The following is a 22560-nucleotide window of genomic DNA, read 5'->3' on the forward strand; positions in this document are numbered from 1 at the left end:
GGAGATCCAGTTAACACCTGTGACTGCCTTGCCTTTCGTCGGCGGTGCTGAATATGCTCTGCAAGTGGAAGTGGTGAATCTGGTTAACGGAAATGTGGCCGTATGATCCAGTATTGTTAACTCCGCTTGTTGAAGGCTGCTCATCTGGAGTTTCAGCTGATGCATGAGCCACATTTGCCTGCTGTGGCACGTCATTGGTGGGTGGTCCAGTATTGTTAACCCCACTTAATGAAGACTGCTCACCTGGAGTTGGAGCTGACACATTTGTCACAGTAGAGGGATGTAGCTCGTCCTCAGTGAAGATGTCTTGATTGAAAGGGCATAATCCAGTCACTTCAAAGTCCTTCATGGCATTCCCAACTGTAGCTGTCTTCCCATATGCCTTTGTAAAAATGGATGTCACTTGGAAAACTGTGATTGGGCGACTCATCCACATATCACACTCAGATGAATAAAACGACTTCAGTGGACCAAAAAATGATCTATCTAATGGCTGGGCCTTACAAGTCACACACTTGCACCTGCAAGCCACACACTTGTGGGGTAAAACTGCGCACGTGCGCAGTCGTGCCCCGTGCTGCATTCCTGAACAAATCACGTGACGCTGTCCAGCCATTGCACAAAGCAATGGAAACTAATACACAGGTGGACTCGGCATTAACACAGCTTCTTCTATTCATCAACATCGTAATATTGTATACATTCACAGTGACGTAGTACTCAAAACACGTAGTACCAAAATAAATAGCAAACACCCTCAAAATCTTTTCACTTACCTCTCTCAGCACAACGAATTTCAAACGTATCTTCACCACTGTCCACAGCTAGCTACCATCTTGGACGAAGTAACGGTGGCGCAGTGGTGTCAACTGTGTGTGATTTTCACCTCGAAAAACCGGTGCGCAGTGTTACCCGCCGCGCAGTCTTACCCCACCTTACTCTATTGCTGTGGAATGGTGGTGACGTGCTCGTTCAGTCTTGTAATTTAATTCAATTACATATCAGAGGTAAGAGGCCCTATAAAAATATTAGTATTGTTTGTATTAGTATTATAATATTATATATTGATGCTTATAACTCCTCCCCTCCCCGGAGGATTGTGGCTGGATTCAACACTGCTTTTACAAATTAGTTTACCTTTCGTGGTTCACAGAACTATAATTAATAATTATTATCTATCTTTATGCATGATAAAATAATCAATTTTAAGTTAAAAAAGTCTGCGTTCCGTTTTTTTGTAAATTAACAGGTGGAGTGTTAAATTTTAACGGTAGAATATTTCAAATAACGGCAACTTCTAACAGTGCAGTCAACATTTTACAGTGCAATAATATAAGTTAATTCATTGTAATGTAGTGTGAAAAAGTGTGAAAGCGCCTGGGAAACTTGTAATAGCCAAGAAATTTCGTTTTAAAAAATGAATGTGAAGCATCAGAGTAGCAACAAACATGGATAGTTTCACTGTAAATACATCCACATGATTTAATTATTACTTATCTGACACTACTCTCCACGTACATATCTGCTCTTTCCCTGTCTTATCGTCCATCTGCAATACATTTCCCCACTACCGGATGCGCTGTGCAGGAACGCCAAGAGTGACATGGGCAATACAAGTGTTTCAGGATCTGACTCGTGACGCGGCCGATCGCGTCCGTGGACTGGTCAATGCACCGCACCTTCCAAGTGGATTTCTCCGGAACTTGCTCGTGCTTTGAATGCATTAGGGAAGAGACTTGTCGTCGTTTTTTGCTCCTTTTTCGTGGACCTTTTAGTTGGTTCCTTTATTCCCCCTTCCCCCCTTCAGACACTGTTAGCATTCAGGCACCGTTTATTATGAGTGGTGATGCAAACAACCACCTCATTTCGATCCTTATCTCCCTGACAACGGGCCCTGTATTCCTCTCCTGTCGCTAAAATAAAGATCGCCCACTCCCATTTGCCTAGCCTTGTCGTGTTGAAGGAGATTACCTCTGTATGTTAAAAAAAGAAAAAGTTTCATTTTCAACAACACATCCATATGCTTGTTCTAATCATACAAAGTACCCATTTTGCCTGGTTTCAGTTTTAATGAGTTTGGCTTTCCAGATGACGATCTCCTTTTGTTTCTTTGGATTTCGTTCTCTAGGGTTCAGATCCCTAGGGACGTTACCGTGACCGAGAATCTATACTCTGTCCCGGCTTACTCTGGAGGAAGGCCGCGCATAGCAGCAGAGAAGGGGAGGAAACCGAGTGCGAAGAGCGAAGCATTACACGCTGCTGCGAAGGGTGATAACCGCAGTTGCTTCCCCCTTCACGCAATCCCATTCCCTCTCGCGTGTTCTTTGGTGGTGTCGTCTCGCTTCACTACTTGCGCAGAGACTTGTTTTCGTCCCTGCTCCAGAGATACCCGGGACATAGTGTAGCTCTTGTACGAGACCTTGGTATGATATTTGGAAATAATATAGGGTTTTCCAATAAGAACGATATGATTTCACAATGAAATGAAATAAAAACTATTTCAGATACAACCAAACTTTTTATATTATTTTGAAGCATGGTTTATTACATAACACATCATTTAAGTGTCCCCCTCGACTTCGTGCACACGAGTGAATTCGATGAACCCAATTTTCGATGACTTTGTGCAATAACTCGGGCCTAATGTCACGAATGCAGCGTTCGATGTTCAATCTTAATGCATCAAGGGTTCGTGGTCTTTTTGCATAGACTATAGATTTCAAATAACCCCACAAAAAGCAATCTAAAGGAGTTAAATCACAACTTCTTGGAGGCCAACTAACCGTTGCATTTCTTGAAATTATCCTTTCACCAAACTGTTCTTGCAATACGTCGATAGTGGCATTAGCAGTGTGACATGTGGCACCGTCTTGTTGGAACCACATGTCCTCCAAATCAATTTAATCTAAATTTGGCCACAAAAAATCTGTTAACATCAATCGGTACCGCTCACCAGTCACTGCATCTCCTACCTCGTTTTGAAAATAAAAAAAATGGTCCGATGATGCCACCATGCCATAAACCACACCATACAGTGACCTTTTGCGGATGCAAGGGCTTCTCGTGAATCTCTTGTGGATTGTTTTCACACCAAAAACGACAATTTTGTTTGTTAACATATCCACTTAACCAGAAATGAGCTTCATATGAGAAGATAATTTTTTGCCCAAAATTATGATCCGTTTCAAGTTCAATACAACGTCTATTTTAATACAATTTTTGGATAATAACCAAACGTTCTTGAAGGATGTATTTAGCCATGATAAATTGTCACAGTATACTAAACACAAATGACAACTAGTGACAGTTATAACATTTGAAGCATAGTTGCCACTTAATTTCAAAATCATATCATTCTAATTGGAAAACCCTTTATTTCAATCAAATTTACGTTTCTGCACGGCATATTCAGACACAGACGTACAAAGTGGATATCCTTCTTATTATTTTTAAATCAGTCAAATGCGTGCTACGAAGAAGTGAGGAAAAGTAAGAGAAAGTAAGAAATACCACCGTGTTGGAAATAGAGCAGTACTAGAAGTGATCAAGAAAAGAAGTGCAAGGCACAAGATCGGAATGGAAGAGGGACGTCGAAGTGGGGCGTCAAACAGAAAATAAAATGTTAAGAAAGGCCGTCCTTATGACTTCCATACGCAAGAAAAGTTTGTGCTGTGGCAGTATGTTGTTCATGCTATGTATTTCGAGACTCGAGGCGATACCTGTTGTTAGCACAGCACGCTACGAGGTCAGGGGTTCTGGTTCGAATCCCGATCTGGGCATGGGTGTTTTTTGTGAACTCATCCTCATCTTCACGATTAGCCTAATACTCCATTTCTTTCTAGTGTCTTTAGTCTTGTTGCTAGTTATTCGTTGCTCTTATATAATGTAGGTTTTTCAGTCTCAGTTGCATCGCTGAAGCGGAATTGTTATGTGGTGAAATTGGTGAAGTGGCGCTTACACATGCTGAAGTCGGAAATCGACTTGTCGCGAGCATACATGACCGCTTAAAATTGTGTAAGGGAGATGGCCAAAGTAATAATAAAAGTTGCACCCGAGAGAGAGAGAGAGAGAGAGTAAGAGAGTATGAGTGTATGAGTGTAGAGTAGAACCATGCTAAAAGAGGGAAGTGAAAATAAGTATAGTAGTAAAAGAAAAATCAGCAAGAGAGGGAGAGGAACCAATAAGAAATACACAGAGAAAATGTTTGGTATAACCAAAAAAAGAAAGTTTCTCGTAAGCAAATATTTGTTTCAATAGGGCGGGAATGGGGTTAAGGAATGTTCAGGTGAACCAAATTCTCTTAGTACTCGTGCACACTTGCTTAGAGTTATTTAGGCTAAAAGTGTAAAATTTAGTAAACGCTACCAATTTTTTTTTTATTAAGATTACCAAAAAGCTTAATGAAAGTTGTGTTGTAGATTCAAACTAGTCCTTTTTTTCTGCGTATTGTAAGACATATGAAGTTAGTTGAAATCAGAAAGAGAAAATGAACACAAATAGTGGGGAACAATTGAAGAATTTTAATTTCTCAGTAATCCTGAGGAGGTCAAGTTGCCCCTCCCTCTGGGCTTCATGGTTGCGAGATCTTGAATCCATTGAGGTGACTCGTCTTAGTTGTCACGCTGGTAATCACTCGAGACCTTATTTGCAACATTATTACCCGCTCTTTTTCGATTCTTCGCGCCAAAGTCGAATCAACACCATTCAATGCTCCACAAAGCCACACACATTCCTTCTTCTACCTCTTCAGAAGATGAAGACAGGACGATAGACACATCGCCGCGAAACCCCGTCTCGGAGGCAGGGAAGGGATGAAGATTCCCGCATAATTAATTTGTCAGCGAAGCGCTTAAGCTCTTTTAGAAGTCCCCCTCCCCCCACACCTCGCTTTTTCGTCGCAATGTTTACACAGGGCGTCGATTAATTAGCAAGGAAATTGCCGTTTCCACCTTCGCGGGCCGCTGCTCGCTTGTTGCGAAAAGCGACCGTTAAATCGCAAATGCTGTGATTTGAAGGAAGAGAGACAACGAGACCTGCATGCGAATGATACCTAGACGAGACCGAGAACGACACAAAGGTAGGCAATATCCAAACAAGAACGAGAGTTTTGTCTCGACCGAGAATTTAGTAAATTAAAATCTAGGGGATGTGAAAATTTGTTACTCAGATTACAATAGCTTGATCATGAGACATGCTCAGGCATACCAATAGTGTATAATATACCTGATTAAGCATGCTTTACTGTAACACCCGTGTGTTTAATTTATTCAGTACACATTTTTAAATTTGGTTTGTTCTGTTTTTTATATTTTCAATACGTATATCTGCTTTGGCTTCTTCAATAAGTATTTATAATTTTTACTTTGTCCAATAAGTAGTATGTCAGTTTTTCGTGTAGTTTTGAGATATTTAGAGGTATATATTAAATATGACTGTCTTCACAGAAAGTATTTCCATCCCCACTGCCTCCATGCGATTCTTTTCTATTGTTGCAGGCTTCACAAATTCCCGATCTCGGTCCTACTGAAGGTGATTTGATCAGCACCACTCTCCGCCTGCTTTTATCTCTAGTGTTGCCCTCAGATAAATCATTAATGAGTAGCTGGGTAAGCCTTAACTCAAATCTCCCTCGTGTCGTGGCATGCCCTAGCCACTGCACCATCGCAGAAACCGACGAGATTTTGAGACCGAGATTGAGACTGGCTTGTTTCAATCGAGAGACGGGACGAGACTGTATCAAATTTCGTCTCTTCTCGTAAACTCATAACTGAAAATGATATCAACATGTAACACAGAAAAAATCATGAAATTCAAAAGTTTTGAATAAAATCTACATCGTCCAGTTCAGTGTTCAAACACAGTATGAGGACGCAAGAATGTAGAATACTCATTCACCAAAGAGAAGTACGTTAACTATTCGGCTATTTTTTTCTAGTAGTAATAGCATTCTTATCATAGGCGATATTTAGCTCACGCGCGAGCACAACTGTAGACACAAAAAGGCAAAATACAGCTCCGGTGTGTGTATGGAGAACAAAGGTTAAATGCCAATCTTTAGATAATGACTTCTTCCGCTGAACTATGCTGATTGTTTTCTTTCGTGCGAGAGAACAAACACAAACAAAGTCCTCCTCTAACCCGTTCCTTCAATTGAAACCACCTACGCAAATCAGATTTTCATAAATTACGAGTTCTTTATCTCTCATCCTTTGGGAAGACAACGGTTTATTAAAAATGCATCCGCCATCTTTTTTCTCCATCCTGCTCGTAATTCATATTTTGTTTTCTTTCTCTTTTTCATTGTGTATGACTGCTCCCCCTCCTCCTTGGTAGCCGGGTTATGATATATTGCGATGGGAAGGGAGATTTCAAAGATCTTTCATATCTCCAGTCCAGGACAGTGTTTCCAGCTGGGGAATTAAAGCATCAGGTTCAGGTTGCTAGAAGTACACATGTTCATTTACAAGATAATCTTCATCAAATTTAGTTCCCGAAAGCAATGGGGTGTCGCGAGTTTAAAGGGGGCGAGGGGCTAACATTCAGGATGTACAGTCATGGACACTTCTGTGTTGAAACATTCCCATTAACTTTCAATGGGATCATTACAACCCAGAAGTGTCCATGACTGTATCTACCATATAATAATGCTATGAAGCCTAGACGTTTAGCTTGCTTTCAGTTCATAATCATTCAATATAAATCACAATTCTGTTGGTTTTTCCGTGCAGTAGAGATGTTGCGAGGTATATAACTGAGTGATTTGTGTTCAAGCAGCATCATTCTATAAAATCAATTATGAAGGTTAAGCTACAGTAAACTTGGAAGGTGCAGTGAGAAACCTGCCTGTTAACACCACCATTTTTTTCCTGTACACTAACCTGCCTACAAAAAACGTTTCAGAGATCGGGTCTCGGTCTCGCTTCGAGTTGAATATTCCTGTGTGTCGTCTGGCTAGTTTGCTAATGCCGGTGTCTCGTCTCGAGTTATAAATGCATGTGTCTCATCTCGAGATGCAAATGCATGTGACTCGTCTCGAGTTGTAATTGCACGTGTGTTATCTAGAGATGCAAATGTCTGTATTTCGCCTTGAGTTGCAAATGCCTGTGTCTCGTCTCGAGTTGCAAATGCATGTGTGTCGTCTGGAGTTTGCTAATGCCTGTGTCTCGTGTCGAGTTGTAAATGCATGTGTCTCATCTCGAGATACAAATGTCTGTATTTCGCCTTGAGTTGCAAATGCCTATTTCTCGTCTCCAGTTGTAAAAGCATGTGTCTCATCTCGAGATGCAAATGCGTGTGTCTCATCTCCAGTTGTAAATACATGTGTCTGACCTCGAGATGCAAATGCCTGTCTCGTTTCGAGTTTTAAGTGCACGTGTCTCATCTAGAGATGCAAATGTCTGTATTTAGCCTTGATTTGTAAATGCCTGTGTCTCCTCTCGAGTTGTAAATGCATGTGTCTCATCTCGATATGCAAATGCCTGTGTCTCATCTCGAGATACAAATGTCTGTATTTCGCCTTTAGTTGCAAATGCCTATTTCTCGTCTCGAGTTGTAAATGCATGTGTCTCATCGCGAGATGCAAATGCATGTGTCTCATCTCAAGTTGTAAAAGCATGTGTCTCATCTCGAGATGCAAATGTCTGTATTTCGTCTTGAGTTGCAAATGCCTGTGTCTCATCTCGAGATGCAAATGCGTGTGTCTCATCTCGAGTTGTAAATGCATGTGTCTCATCTCGAGATGCAAATGCCTGTGTCTCGTTTCGAGTTGTAAGTGCACGTGTCTCATCTAGAGATGCAAATGTCTGTATTTGGCCTTGAGTTGTAAATGCCTGTGTCTGCTCTCGAGTTGTAAATGGATGTGTCTCATCTCGATATGCAAATGCCTGTGTCTCGTGTCGAGTTGTAAATGCTTGTGTCTCATCTCGAGATACAAATGTCTGTATTTCGTCTTGAGTTGCAAATACCTATTTCTCGTCTCGAGTTGTAAATGCATGTGTTTCATCTCGAGATGCAAATGCATGTGTCTCATCTCAAGTTGTAAAAGCATGTATCTCATCTCGAGATGCAAATGTCTGTATTACGTCTTGAGTTGCTAATGCCTGTGTCTCGTCTCGAGTTGTACATGCATGTGTCTCATCTCGAGATGCAAATGCGTGTGTCTCATCTCGAGTTGTAAATGCCTGTATTTCGTCTTGAGTTGTAAATGCCTGTGTCTCCTCTCGAGTTGTAAATGCATGTGTCTCATCTCGATATGCAGATGCCTGTGTCTCGTCTCGAGATGCAAATGCCTGTATTTCGTCTCGAGATGCAAATGCCTGTATTTCGTCTCGAGTTGCAAATGCCTGTATCTCGTCTCGATATGCAGATGCCTGTGTCTCGTCTCGAGATGCAAATGCCTGTATTTCGTCTCGAGTTGCAAATGCCTGTATCTCGTCTCGAATTGTAAATGCATGTGTCTCATCTCGAGATGCAAATGCATGTGTCTCATCTCGACATGCAAATGCCTGTGTCCCGTCTCGAGTTGTAAATGCATGTGCCTTTTTTCGAGATGCAAATGCCTGTGTTTCATCTGGAGTTGCAAATGTCTGTGTCTCATCTCGAGATGCAAATGAGTGTGTTTCGTGTGGAGTTCCAAATTCCTGTGTCTCGTCTCGAGTTGCAAATGCCTGTATCTCGTCTCGAGTTGTAAATGCTTTTGCCTTATTTCGAGATGCAAATGCCTGTGTCTCATCTTGAGTTGTAAATGACTGTCTCTCGTCTCGAGATGCAAATGCCTGTGTCTCATCTTGAGTTGTAAATGACTGTCTCTCGTCTCGAGATGCAAATGCCTGTGTCTCATCATCTCGAGATGCAAATGCCTGTGTCTCATCATCTCGAGGTGCAAATGCCTGTGTCTCATCATCTCAATGTGCAAATCTCTGTATTTCGTGTTGAGTTGCAAATTCATGTGTCTCGCCTCGAGTTGCAAATGCCTTTTTCTAGTATCTAAGTGCAAGAACCTGTGTGTCGTTTCTAGTTGCAAATGCCTGTTTCTAGTTTTTTGTTGCAAATACATGTGACTAGTCTGTGGTTGCAAATACCTGTTTCTAGTTGCAAATTCCTGCTTCTAGTTTCTAGTTGCAAATGCCTGTTTCTGTTTCTAATTGCAAATGCCTGTGTCTAGTCTCGAGTTGCAAATGCCTGGGTCTTATCGCGAGTTGGAATACTTCTGACGTATAACAGAAATATATTGAATCACACGGCATACTGCGGAATGGACCGTAGCGAGGTAATACAAACTTTCCGAATAGCCGAACGGTTAGTTTTTTCGCACGGCTTCGATCCTGGCTGAACGCTCGAAAGTTTCTGTGTCGGCACAGCATCGTGAGGACAATTGGCAACTTGAAAGGAAAATACTGTGGGCTCCGGTCTCGAAAGCCAGGCCGCGACAACCACACGCCACCCAACGAAGAAGCAAGCATCTTGGCAATCCTTGGCCCTCAAAGGGCTGTAACTCCACGGATTTTATTTTTAGTAGCAGTAATATTCAAAGCAGACGCGAGAACTCCGCCAGTCTCCTTGCGGAAGTATCGCTGTGAAATTTGGGCGTGTGTTGCAAATCTTATTACAACTGCTTTCAGTCATGGTTCATGCTTCCGTAGCCATTCGCTGAAGTGTTGACGAGGTCGCGTGAGCAAGATCCTTCAACCATAATCCTTAGGAGTTTTCGTGCTTTATCGTTGGATATCAAGAAGTAGGAAAGAATAATGGCTGACGCAGTGGAACAGCATCTTGTATCGTTATTTTGATACGACGGAGATCGCCTTTCTTGCAAACAGCGAGGTCTTTTCCCTTATCGTATCTCCATTTCGACGATTTAATTGATCAATTAAAGTTTATTTCAATTTCGAAGAATTGTAGCGGAGAAGCACGAATTAGGTGCCAATTAAGGCGTTTTTCTCCTAGGATACGTTAGGGCTGCTCGTATTTCTTGAGTGAGTCTAGAATTGTCGACAGATGGCAGTATCTTTGGCACATCGAAATAAGATCATGCACAGCCACAACAGCATTCCAGGCTCTTTCAGTTCTGTCTTTATTTAGGCATTTGCCTCATGCGATACATGAACATTTTTTGAAGCTCAAAGCAAAATATTGGACGCTTTTAAAATAAGTAGGAAATGAAGATATTTTGAGACGTGCATGATTCAGAAGAAGTACATGATGAGGCCATATCCTGACACATGACGGAGCAACGAAAACTGTAACAGAAGGAAGGATAGCCTAGAAGAGAAAACCATATTGGGAGGCCCAGGACAAGGACGTATTTAGGGTGTCCAGGGGGTCCGGACCTCCCCCCCCCCGAAAGACTTACCAAGCTGTAAAAGTAAATAATCAAAATAGAATTGTTTAGCATTTGTTATATAATCTATGGTTATTTCCGCTGAACTTATTGGAAGGCAAGGAATTTGACTCATACGACTTTGAAGGGTTCCAAAGATTTATGCACACTACTAATGACAATATCCATAAAATATTAATCAGGAACTTTACTTTTCGTTAATTGGATCTAGCTCCTTTTTTGTTATTCAATAAATATTCAATTATGTTTCTATTTTACATTAAATTCCTTGCCAGGGCAGTTGTTTTTATGCAAATCTTGGAGATCTTAACTACACGTAAGCTAGAAAATGAATACGTGCTTTTATATCTCTATTCTTTTACTATTTTTTACCTATTCATGTAATAATAACAATACCATATTAAATAATTTACATATTTAATTAAATATAATTACTATTATTGCGACACTTTGTTGGACCCCTGAAATGTATTTCTAGATACGTGCCTGGCCCTGGCTGGAATATATAACACAAATCGCTAAAGATGTGAACTGAGAAAGCTGAAGATATTTGCGGAAGACAAACAAATGGAAAACTTCAGCATAGTAAGATAATAATATAAGCAAGTTCCACAGGCTCCTTCTGTATATACGAAGACCGTAGTTCGCATATTTTCCAAGGGCACAGATATCCTGACACTGCGGTACCCATTTATTAGATGTTGGTGAACCCCACAGCCGCTGCCTGCATGAATATTGATGGGAATGTTTTTACCTGAAATCCACTATCCCGGGAATCTAGCACATGTCTTCCGCGTGACAGTCAGATGCCGTACCGACATTTAAAGAAATAAAAGGAAAAAAAAACCCTAAGCGTTAGTTTCCTCTGTCATTCTCTTTCACATCTTTTCATATCAATTTTACCTAATTCTATCTTTTTCATTCGTGATGGACAAACACAAACATCCATGTCTCACCCAGGATTCGAACCCGGCACCACTGGCTGACCACTCCGTCACGGAGGTCGGCAAGTAGACCACCGATACCAGATAGATATACGATTGTATGTCTGAATAAGTCCCACTGTAAAACTATTGTTTGGTTTATATTATAGTTTATCAAAGTCTCGATCGAGATCTAAGGTGTGGACAGTAAGTTTCGTCTCAATTTTACGTAGATTTGTCTCGTTCCAAATTTCTGAAAGCCATCTTGAGTCTCGATACTGTCCATACAAGCTACCACATTAGCTTGTCTCGTTACAATTCCTAATAACCCGGGTTCGATACCCGGTGGAGGCACAGTGGTTCGGATCCCACTTTAAACTGTAGGCCCAGTCCCGATTAGCCTTACTGTGCATAAAGTGGACTTAAAATTCAAATCAATCAATCAACCATTCCTAATAAGGTAGTCGCTGTGAGGAATTTTCAGTATGGAAGTTCAGCAGTTTCTCGCTGGTGGCGTTCGAACCGAGAGAGAACATTCCGAACACCACCTCAGCGCCGTTGCGTCACAATGTAATTTGTAGGGATCCTCCGCGGGGAGGAGGGACGGGCCGAAGGGGGCGTTTCTGTTTGCCTTTCGCGACCAGGCACCACGGGAGAACACCCTGGAAGGGTTGTGCAAGGTAAGCGAAGGAGGGCAATAAATTTCGTCCCTTGGAAATGTTATAATCAGTCCGTGGAGCAGGCAAGGTCACGAAGTTTTGCTTCGAATTGTATGGAATGACTGTTCCCCAACCCTCCCAGCTTCAACGCGAGATAAACAATGATGTTCCCGCCTATTCGGGCGACGATTCGGATGCTGTTGTTTTACCTACAGGGTTGCCACTGTACTTGTAATTTTTTGTACAATTATTATTATTTTCATTTTAGCAAGAACTGGAACAAAAAAAGCTTATGGATCAATTCCGTCCCGCGTGTGTGTTGCAGACAATTTAAACATCACAAATAAATCCATATTTTAAAGTTGTTACTTTGTGTATAAGAATTATAAAAACACGACTTTAATATAGGCTAACTTTCTAAAAGTTGGTGACAATGGTGCTTCTAGTAAGATAGTATTTTTTATAGAAATAACACATTCAAGATATAAACAAAATGATACAAGATGAACGTCCGAAAGCAGTGGCGGATAAGAGGGGAGGCAGTTGCCCCCCCAGCTTTCGCCACTTTTGCCCCCTCACTATGGTAAACCTTATTTACAAAGAGAAATATACTGTCTTTGCCCCCCGCCCCCCAGTTTTGGCACTTTGCCCTCCTGGTTTCGCCGCCACTGTCCGAAAGATATGGGACTGATAAGATTTGATCTGCGGTATCTGCCACTTTTGGCTAATCGCGACGATGAAGATGAGTGATGATATGATAAAATTGATGAAGGGGCATTCAAGAACAACACCTATGTCCAGGTCAGTTTGAATCCGTCGTAGCGCGCGGGGCTGACCACTCTGCTTACCGCTACCGCTAGGAGATCTGCAGGGCTGGAAAGAAAAATAGAAAAACAACAACAGTGTGAAGCATCAGGAATATACAATAAGTACTTCAATTTTGACTTAACAATTAATGTAGTGTTTTTTTCGCAATTTCTGTGTACTTCAAACGTACACAAATCGGAGCAAAATAAAAGTAAAAGACAGGAGAGATTAATTGTAACTATGTCAAACTACTTTATATTGTCGAATAGTAAAACAGAAGCTGGCAAAAGAAAAGTCTGCAGGAAGTAGTGCAATAAGCGACGTTACCTTTGAGTTGCGGGAGATATTACGGAATGTTGAGGGAAACCATTCTCCCTGTCTCCTTCCTAAGGACGCCCTTGCGTCGTTTGCTTACCACTAACATAATTGACAATACTGTCCAATATGTATACACACTGTGTCTCGGGAATGTGTGGAGGAAGGCCGCGCATAACGGTAGGGAAGGGAAGAGAGCGAGTGGGGGTATCAAGCAATGCGGGTTTCTGCAAACGGTTGGTGGCTGCCATGCACTCACTTCCTCTCTCACGCGTTCAAGGAGCCCTCTCGAGTCGGTACTTGCGCGGGGACTTGTTTTCGCTTTCTCCAGAGATTAAAGAGTGTAGACAAACGAAATGTGATGAATAGAACCACCTGAAGTCTGGCTTTAAATGGGAAACCTGATTGCACTAAAGAGAAGCAAACAAACTAGTTGGAGATCGATTCTCGGTGAGAGAACATTTCATTATTTCGGATCCATATTAATTAAACTCTAGATCCAGTAACGCTGTACCAACAAGTTTTTTCTTTTGTATTTTTCTTATTTTTTGGTGGCATATCTGCCTCTTTAGGCTAATCGCAGTGATGGTTAGATGAACACTCACACAGGAACGCCCATACCCACGCCAGGACTCGAAGCTTGGACTGTACATTCTGAGACATCGAATCCAGCCATCACCCCCTCTATCCGATCTTACACTCTGTCCCAGCTGTCTCTGGAGCAGACGAACGAAAAGAAGTCTCTGCGCAAGTAGTGACGCGAGACGACTCCACCAATGAACACGTGAGAGGGAACGGGATTGCGTGAAGGAGTAATAGCGACTGTATTTACCAGCCTTCCCAGCAGCGTGCACTGCTTTGCTCTGCCCTCTTCTCTGCCACTATGCGCAGCCTTGCTCCAGAGATAACGGAGGCAGGGTATACGCGACACGATAACTAGACACCCACTGGCAACCATGGAAGCCGAGAGAGTGCGTTGGAGTCTCTTCAGTGTGGTCCTCGGTGTAGCACCTGTAAATGAAAGAAGAATAAATAGGGGAAGAGGAAAACGGGCGAAGTAAAGAGAAGAAATACGAAAGACATAAATGATGTGTAGATCTCTCGGTTTGCTACCCAGCTTCCCTGGGTCTCCTCCTCCCGTACCAGCCCACAGAGAAGAACGGAGCATAAACATGAGTGAAGTTATGTTCACGAAAGAAAACGAATAAGTCCTGACCAGGGTAATCTCGGTTTCTGATCTCGTGCTCCCGTTATCACCGTGTTAAATCGTAAGAGCATTCGGAAAGAACTCGAAAGGGGAGGAGAGTTAAGGTTGTTGAAGTCAAGGGGAAAAGAAAAGTGAAAAAAATAATAATAAAGATTAAGAAAAAGAAACTGTAGAGAGAGACAGAGAGAGGTCCACTCTCAGGTTTTCAATTTATCAGATTTGCGTTTTCTCACGTTCCCTAAATTAATTCCTTACATGTGAGACTCGAGAACAGCGGAGCCATTAATCACTGAAGGATTGGGGATAACGCGAGGAGATGAAAGATGCTGCGAGATGAAGCTGTGATTTGTGTGTATCCCTGATAGGGTTCTGCTTCCCCCCCCCCCTCCTTTTGAGTTCGTTCGTGCACATTGCGCTCTAGGAATTGGGGCCACGCTCTCTTCTCCAATGCAACAAGTGTCTAAGAGGCAGTGGCGGACCTGAGTTGCGGGGAGCAGGTCCCTCTGTGGGAACGGCTCTGAATCTGACGATAAATATCTTCCACAGTGGAGTCGCCGAACAAACCGGAGACCACAGTTCGGGGAGGAGGGATTTTAATGTTCCCGCTTCTTGCCAAAGCGGTAAGCCTAATTGGCTGCTTGAACGCAAGTTTCTTCGTAGGTAAACGCGGCAACAGAGGGTCACTGCAATAAAGGAGATCCCCGCGCTGGCTCTAAGGGCGACCTCACTGTATGTCACAATTGCTAAAAGGCAGATAATATTGGGCCTCGGTGGCTCAGTCAACAGGGCGTCTGACTGCCACGCGATAGTGCCGGGTTCGATTCCTAAGGTAGGTGGTCTCTGGTGGGTATTTTTGAGATCATGTCCCTGCATTAGGCTGCGCAGGGGTTCACTCAGCCTCCAATAACATCGGTGCTTTGGGTGAGAAAGAGGCTCATCACGTCACCACCACAAGGAGCGAGATCGTGAACGTGTCCAACCTGTACACCCCACTATGAACCCCCATGGCTTGCAATGTGCAGGGGAAAGGCGTTTTTCTTACGTGCGTATCATTCATTGATTTGCTATATTTTACTTCGCTTTTTGTGCCACTTTTGGCTAATTTTGCGAAGATGGAGATGAGTGATATGATGAAATTGATGAATGGACATTCACAAACATCCATGCCCAGGCCAGGATTCGAACCCGACACCCCTGGCGTCGTAGCGCGATATGCTAACCACTCCGCCACGGGAGCCGGCTTCATGCGTATCAACACTTCCATTACTACATATTGTGTTCTTGATTAATACCCATAGGTTCAAATCCTGGATAAAGCATCTGTTTATCCCATCGCCAATTTAAGAGTTCATCTTTTCCCTTATTGTCGCGATTTACGCAACAGGTAGAAAGAAACAAAATACTGAAATTGCATTTTGTTTTATGCTCAGACTAATCGGGACTGGACGTACAGTTCGAACTGGAATCCGAATCGCAGTTCAATGTGACTCCACTGATTCCGCATTCTTTGATTAGGAGGCGACAACGTTACCACTACGTCATTAGGAAGGACAAGTTGTGATGGTAGTTTTACTTTACACGCGTACTGTAAATTGTGAAGAGACCAGTCTTGTTCGAACCCGGGACCCTTCCCACCAAAGGCTAGGACACTAAGAATTCGGTTATGCGGGAACTCTTTAGTGGCACATACCAAAGATTAGCAAAATTTTCTAATTTTAACGAAATAGCTATACATAGAATAAGGAGATTTAAGTTCATCTGTACTGCAGTTGTTTCCTGTTTGAAAGAAGGTTCTCATAAACCAAGGCCGATCTTTATGGCGGAGTGGTTACCAAAGTGCGCTATACAACACCAGGGATCTAAGCCTGGGCATGGTTGTTATTTGTGAGTGACCCTTCGTTGCTTTCATCATATTATCACTCATCCTCTTCGTCGCTATTGGCCAGAAGTGGCGGAAAAGCAACGTAATATAACATCATTCATGAATTCATAAACCAGGGGCTCTGAGGTTCTCCCAGCATCTTTTCATATTGTCGGTAAGTGTCTCTTGAGGAGTAAATTCCGTTTAATTCCATTTCCTCCCCAGATACGAATATAGAAATATCCAGTTATCCGATTTTCGTTCCGGAATCCGAGTATCGATTTTAGGTTCCGGATTGGGGTATCCAATTTTCGGGTATCCGGCTATGACTGGCCATCCCTAGGGCACACCCCTTACTTACCCACTCATTGTCACTGTGGTAGTCGCAAAGAAGTAGTAACGGATGAAGGTGGGTGCTACTGATGCTGCAGCATTAGGCTCATTCCTGAAATAGGCTCAGATTGATTGATTGATTTGGTGTTGTAGGTCCACTTTATGCACAGTAAGGCTAATCGGGACTGGACCTACAGTTTAAAGTGGGATCCGAACCACTATGTGCCTCCACCGGTAATCGAACCCGGGACCCCCTGATTACAAGGAGACGACGCTTCCAAATAGGCCCAGATGAAAACAGACGAGAATTTTCAGAAAGCTGAACAGTTTTCTTTTGCTATATTAACCTGAAAATAAATCTTAGAATGAAATTTGGAGCCCCAGTTTCGGACGCCTAGACACAGCGTTACTATTATTCTTTGGGCTGTGACGTAACTATAACGTCGTTGTGTTTATTGTTCACGAAGATTTCAAGTTAATGCTATCAAATTTACGTTAAACAGTTTACTTAGTAAAGCATCAGGCCCAATTTGGTCTTAATCCTGCCCTGCGCAAAGGGATGGGCATACAAGGGGTTCAATTCCAAAGGATTTAGGGAGTACTGTAGCCCCTCCCAAAGTTTGAAGCGCTATTTTTATCTGGTACTGGCTTCACCTGGACAGAAAATCCTCTGCCTTGCACACCTCGTAGCTAAACTAACGGGTTTACTATGCCATTCGCATGATGTAATCAAGGGGTCCCGGTGGAGGCACATTGCACGGTGGTTCGGATCCCACCTTACACTGTAGGTCCAGTCCCGATTAGCATAAAGTGGACTTAACACAACAATTCAATTTAATCCATTCGCATGATGCAATAAATGAATACAAAAAAATTAAGTGCATAGCCCTATAGTTTATTAAAAAGTAAATATTTATTTGTAACCAATAACGTAATTTTGCCTGTATTTGACTAACTTTCCCCTGTTGTAACTTTTTTATCCATCATATATCAAATCCGAAATTCTTGTTGCAGGTGCCCATGCTCCAAATATCAAATTTTAATACTCCTACCCCAGAGATAATGGGGCTCAAATTTTGCAAATAATTAAAATCAAGCATTTTCAAAGAGCTATAACAAGAAATGAAAACCACAAACAGAATCCAGAGGTTTTCTGCCAAAACTTTGGATGTATACATTTCCTCGCAGAAATGATTAATATGATATTACATTACTTCCCTGCTAAAAAAAAAAATCAATCGTAAACTTTGTTTTTGTTCAAAATCAAATATTGGTTTTGGCCCTAAATTTCAGCCATTTGCATTCGAGATCGTATGGTAAGGTAAGGTAAGACTTAAAAAAAAAAAATACTGGACACCATGAAAAAAAAACATTCATTTTTAAACGAAATCAAGCTAGAAAAATAATCCCTGTTTCGAACTACCCTTGCTTTAGAGATGCAACAAACATATGAACTTTTTTTTGACAGTAGTCAAGCAACCAGTGCTGGACCATTTGGTATGGATTAAACCCAGTAACGGTGATTGCGTTCCAAAACTAGGGGGGGCAAGGTGTAAATACTGGGGGTACAAAGACAGTTTTCTTTCCCTCGTAGATAAGATTTATTATAGTGCGGGGACTAAAGTGGCAAACAGTAGGGGGTCAATTCCCCCCCCCCCCAATCGCCGCCACTGATTAAACCTATATCGATATTCTTCTTTTAGAGCATAGTTATCCTAACAAATGTCGCATGAGGACGGAAATAAAACACATCAACAAATATTATTTCTTGTTCACATGGAGACGGAGATGAAACACAGGTCACCTTTCATTTGCTCCCTTCCCTCCAAACGAAAAATCATTGTTCTTCGTTCATATGTAAAGTATGCAAAGAAATCCCCTTTCCTCGACCACTGGTCTCCGATCCGAACATCCGCCAATGCGTGAGAAGGCGAATAACGCCATTGTTGGCCTTGATGAGTTACACTTCTCCGTTCCTCCCCCTTCTCCCCCGCTTAATTTCCATATACGCACCGTTATCAGCGACAGGCATCGTATCGGATGGAGAAGGGAGGGGGGAGTCAGAATCGAAAGACAATGGTCTTTGTTCAGGGAGAGTTTTGTTTCTCGTTTGTAACGTTTTTTTTTTAACATCTTCAGGATCGCCAAACGAACAATTGCGAAGTGGGCTGCCGGATTGCCGAGTCTGAGCCTTTCAAATGGACTCTATTTGTCCACCTGTGTTTCTTCTGTGCCGCGGTAGCTCAGTCGTACGGCCTCCGTGGCGGAGTGGTTAGCACACTGCGCTGCCAGAGGTCCCGGGTTCGACTCCCGGTACGGACGTGGATGTTTGTGATTGTCTGTCCTGAAAAGTGCTGAAAATGATATGAATGAATGAAGTGTGATTGGGGAAGGTTCCGCTTAGGGGGCTTTCCTTTTAATAATAATAAAAAAGCCGTTAGGGCGTCTGACTACCATGCGAGAGACACGGGTTCGATCCCGGCGGGGGAGAACCGGGATAATTTCCACCTGTTCAAGTGGCTCCGGCGTCCACACAGCGTCGTATAAAGTGGGTACCTGGAGGAAACTCAGGGGGGTAAAGGCAGTAGGGGCGTGGTGCTGATCACACCTCCCCCACCTTCGGCCGTGGTCAAGAAAGGGTGGGGCCTTAACCCCACACCCCCTATACGCCTTCATGGCGTGGTTCATAGCACAGGGGAGCACTTTACCTTTACCTGTGTTTCTTCTTATCCTCTTTTTGTATCTCTTCCCTTCTCTCTGTTTCTCTTTCTCTCTCTCTCTCTCCATTCATATCTCTTTCTTCTTTCAATCTCTCCATATTTCTCTCTCGTCATGCAGTATCTCTCTTTCTCCATCAATCTCGTTTTCTTCTTCATTTTTCTGTGTGACCCCATTACATCTCTTACTCCTGCTCTCTGTCTCTCTCCCTCTGAATACATATCTATCACTCGTTCTTTCTCCATATCTTCCTTGCTCTCTCTCGAAAACAGCGGCGATGGGACTCTATGCGCGCTGGCAATGCGTCGTCATCCAATGGAAAGTTGATGATGAAAAACGTTGTAATGAAAAAATACTAGAAGCCATTCAAGCAGCGACCCCAGCCTGCAGAGGGCTGTTGTACAGTCACGGACACTGCCGGCTTGTAATGAATACATTGATTTTCAATGGAATCGTTACAAGCCGGCAGTGTCCGTGACTGTACCATGGAGTTTAGTTCTTGCCGGTAATTGAAAATTGCAAAAGTAAATACAGGAAGAGATAGTAACCCAATACAATTACTCACAGTTAGTTTACCTTTAAGTATTGCATGTGACGCACAGGATTACGTTCGAACAATTACAAGCAATTCATATTCTGTTACATTAATTACCATAATCCCAGTGTCGCGATAGAATACAGTTATAGCTGTCATGGAATGTTTCCCCTGCACTAATTTTCGTGAACGTTGGTTCAGTTCCCAAGATCAAGTTCGTACAAGGTAGTCCAGCATTGTTAGTAACGCAGTATTTTTCTCTCTGTCATAAAACGGAAGGCACACGTACAGGGTACATAGGCTATTTGAGGAAATTTACGTAAATTTTGAAAAATAACCATATCTCGTCCAAAATCAAATATATTTTCATGAAAATTGGTACAAATGAGAAACCAAAGCTTCTGAATAGGTTTATTCTATAAAATCGCTTTCAGTCTCAATAATTTTCTCGAGACGGGATCGAAATCGTTGACAGGCTTGAATCAAGTGGTCTTTGTTTATTTCCGACATCACCTTAACAATGGTCCCCGGCGGGGGAGACCCGGGATTTTTTCCACCTGTTCAAGCGGCTCCGGCACCCACCCAGCGTCGTATAAAGTGGGTACCTGGAGGAAACTATGTTGGGGGGGGGGTAAAGGCGGCCAGGGACGTGGTGCTGATCACATCACCCCACCTTCGGCCGTGATCAAGAAAGTGTGGGGTCCTAACCCCACAACCCCTATACGCCATCATGGCGTGGTGCATAGCACAGGGGACCACTTTGCCTTTACCTTGGCAGTGGCTGCCCTCAATGATTCTTTGGTGTTGTGTGGATGTTTATTAGTCTCTTTCAACAACGCTCCACACATAATAGTCCAAGGGATTAAGATATAGAGAGTTAGGGGGCCAGAAGTTGGGTTTTTAATGGTCATGGAGATTGTCTGACATCCATTCTTGGGTAATGTGAGCCTTATGAGAAGGAGCAGAGTCCTGTTGAAATACGTACGGCCTGCCATTGCGTACATAGCATTAACTCGAATACCCTGTGGAAAGAAGTGGGGTGGCATCACGTGTCCTTCGTAACTCACAATTCCTAAAACCATCACACTTGCTGGAAACTTGGTATGCCTAACTCTTGAAACTTCAGAAGGATCCTTACATAACCATCTGTCAATTCGGCGATTGATTTTTTGGTCTTGATCGAAGTTTTTCTCATCAGAGAAAAACACTGCATGCCATTTTCCTCAGGGTTTTTGACTTTGGTGAGTGACCGTTTTGCACGGATCAGACGATTCTCTTTTGTTTTTGCAGATATGAATTGACTTTTTCTCAGCGCATACGACTTGTATCGAATGTCTTCATGAACCAATGTTCGAAATGTGCCCTCTGACACCTTGAGTTCCTTTGCAATGGCCCTCATTGACTTTCAGGGGGTATCATTGATAATTTCCTGAACCTTTCGGACACATTCTGGTGTCCTGATAATGTCAGAACGTCGAGAATGCCTTTTTTGCTTCGAAACTCTTGAAACATTCCAACCGGAGGCTTCCAACTCTTTCCGAACTTTATGGACAAATGATTCAGGAACCTAGCAATTTCTAAATCCTTGTGTTTTGCATGTAAGGCCACAATCACAGCGCTTCTTTTCATTTCTTGAGTTAATATAGGTTCAGTCATCGTATATCTGCAACAAAAACGACACATAAATAATGTATAAGGTTTTTGTACATTGAAAATGTGGTGTCCTCAAATAGTCTATATGCACCCTGTATATTGCCGGAAAAGTCTTTGTCTCTCCCCTACACTGGTTGCAAGCTTCCGTAAAATGGTTGCAAGCTTCCGTAAAACTTACAATATTCTTGATTGATTGATTGAAGACTAGGATGAATGCTGATAAGTTGAAATTGATGACATTACAATAACAAGCACACATGAATATCACACAACTCAAGCCTAACAGGACACCAGAGCCTCGTTAGTCTGCGAAATACATTCCAGGGTGTACCACGTGGAAGAAAGGTTACAATATTCTACCGCTAATGTTTAACAGTCTTTACAAACACTGAACGCAACCATTTTTATTTAAATTTGAATATATTATCGTGATTGATAATGATTATAAATTGCAGTTGAGTCTATCATAAATATATTTGTAGAAACTGTATCATTTAATAGGCATGAATTAGGTTAATTGTGTAATAGTCGTTAATCAGAGAGCGCTGAACTAACCTTATATTACATTTCTTGGATCTGAAGTGACGCATGCGTCAATTGTGGGAAAAGAATTATTACTGTCTTTCACTTCAGATCCAAGAAATATAATAGAAGCTTAGTTCAGCGCTCTCGTGTAAAGTAAATACTTTCCCTATATGAAGAAATTAGAATGTAGAAATGCTCATTAATGTCGTCGCAGAGCAAGCCGTCCTTTTCCCCACAATTGACGCATGCACCGCATGCGTTCACGAGACGCCTCTGTCGTTAATTCTTTAAAAACGGCCGTGGTTATTCCTTTTACGGAATGTAGATGGCAGCATCTTTGACCGTTAATTCTTGAGCCAACTTTTTATAATGTGAAGAAGATCAATCCGCCTTTGATAATATCCTTCAGGTCCATCTTAATACTATCACTCTATTTTCATCTCTGCGTTCCTACCATGAGGTTTCCAAACAAGGATCATGACGTTTTCGTCAAAGTCCTCTTGATTTTATTATTTATATTACGAGGTAAATACTGATAACGCAGTTTAGTATTAGTATCACAAATTTTCGACTCGTTCTCTTGTTTTCAACTCTTTAAGATGCAACTATTTTATTTTCAACTCTTTATGATCCTCTTTTAGTGTTTGGGATCACCATAAAATAGTGTGAATTATCGTATACGAAT

The 22560-nt window shown here is 42.2% G+C and overlaps 2 protein-coding genes across 2 annotated transcripts in view; one reads left to right on the forward strand and one right to left on the reverse strand.

Annotated features, from left to right (window-relative positions):
• ush (Zinc finger protein ush) overlaps positions 1-22560 on the forward strand; it is a 427102-nt gene that overhangs the window by 159656 nt on the left and 244886 nt on the right. The gene's annotated exons all lie outside the window — the stretch shown is intronic.
• LOC145979473 (uncharacterized) lies at positions 8031-21353 on the reverse strand. Its single transcript, XM_083112393.1, is given in 9 exon segments — positions 8031-8569; positions 12770-12794; positions 13988-14054; positions 20623-20701; positions 20704-20769; positions 20841-20865; positions 20867-20904; positions 20907-21254; positions 21257-21353. Coding segments are annotated over 9 exon segments (1284 nt in total).

This window comes from Lepisma saccharinum, chromosome 1 (genome assembly GCF_977018435.1).
Source record: "Lepisma saccharinum chromosome 1, izLepSacc3.1, whole genome shotgun sequence".
NCBI lineage: Eukaryota > Metazoa > Arthropoda > Insecta > Zygentoma > Lepismatidae > Lepisma > Lepisma saccharinum.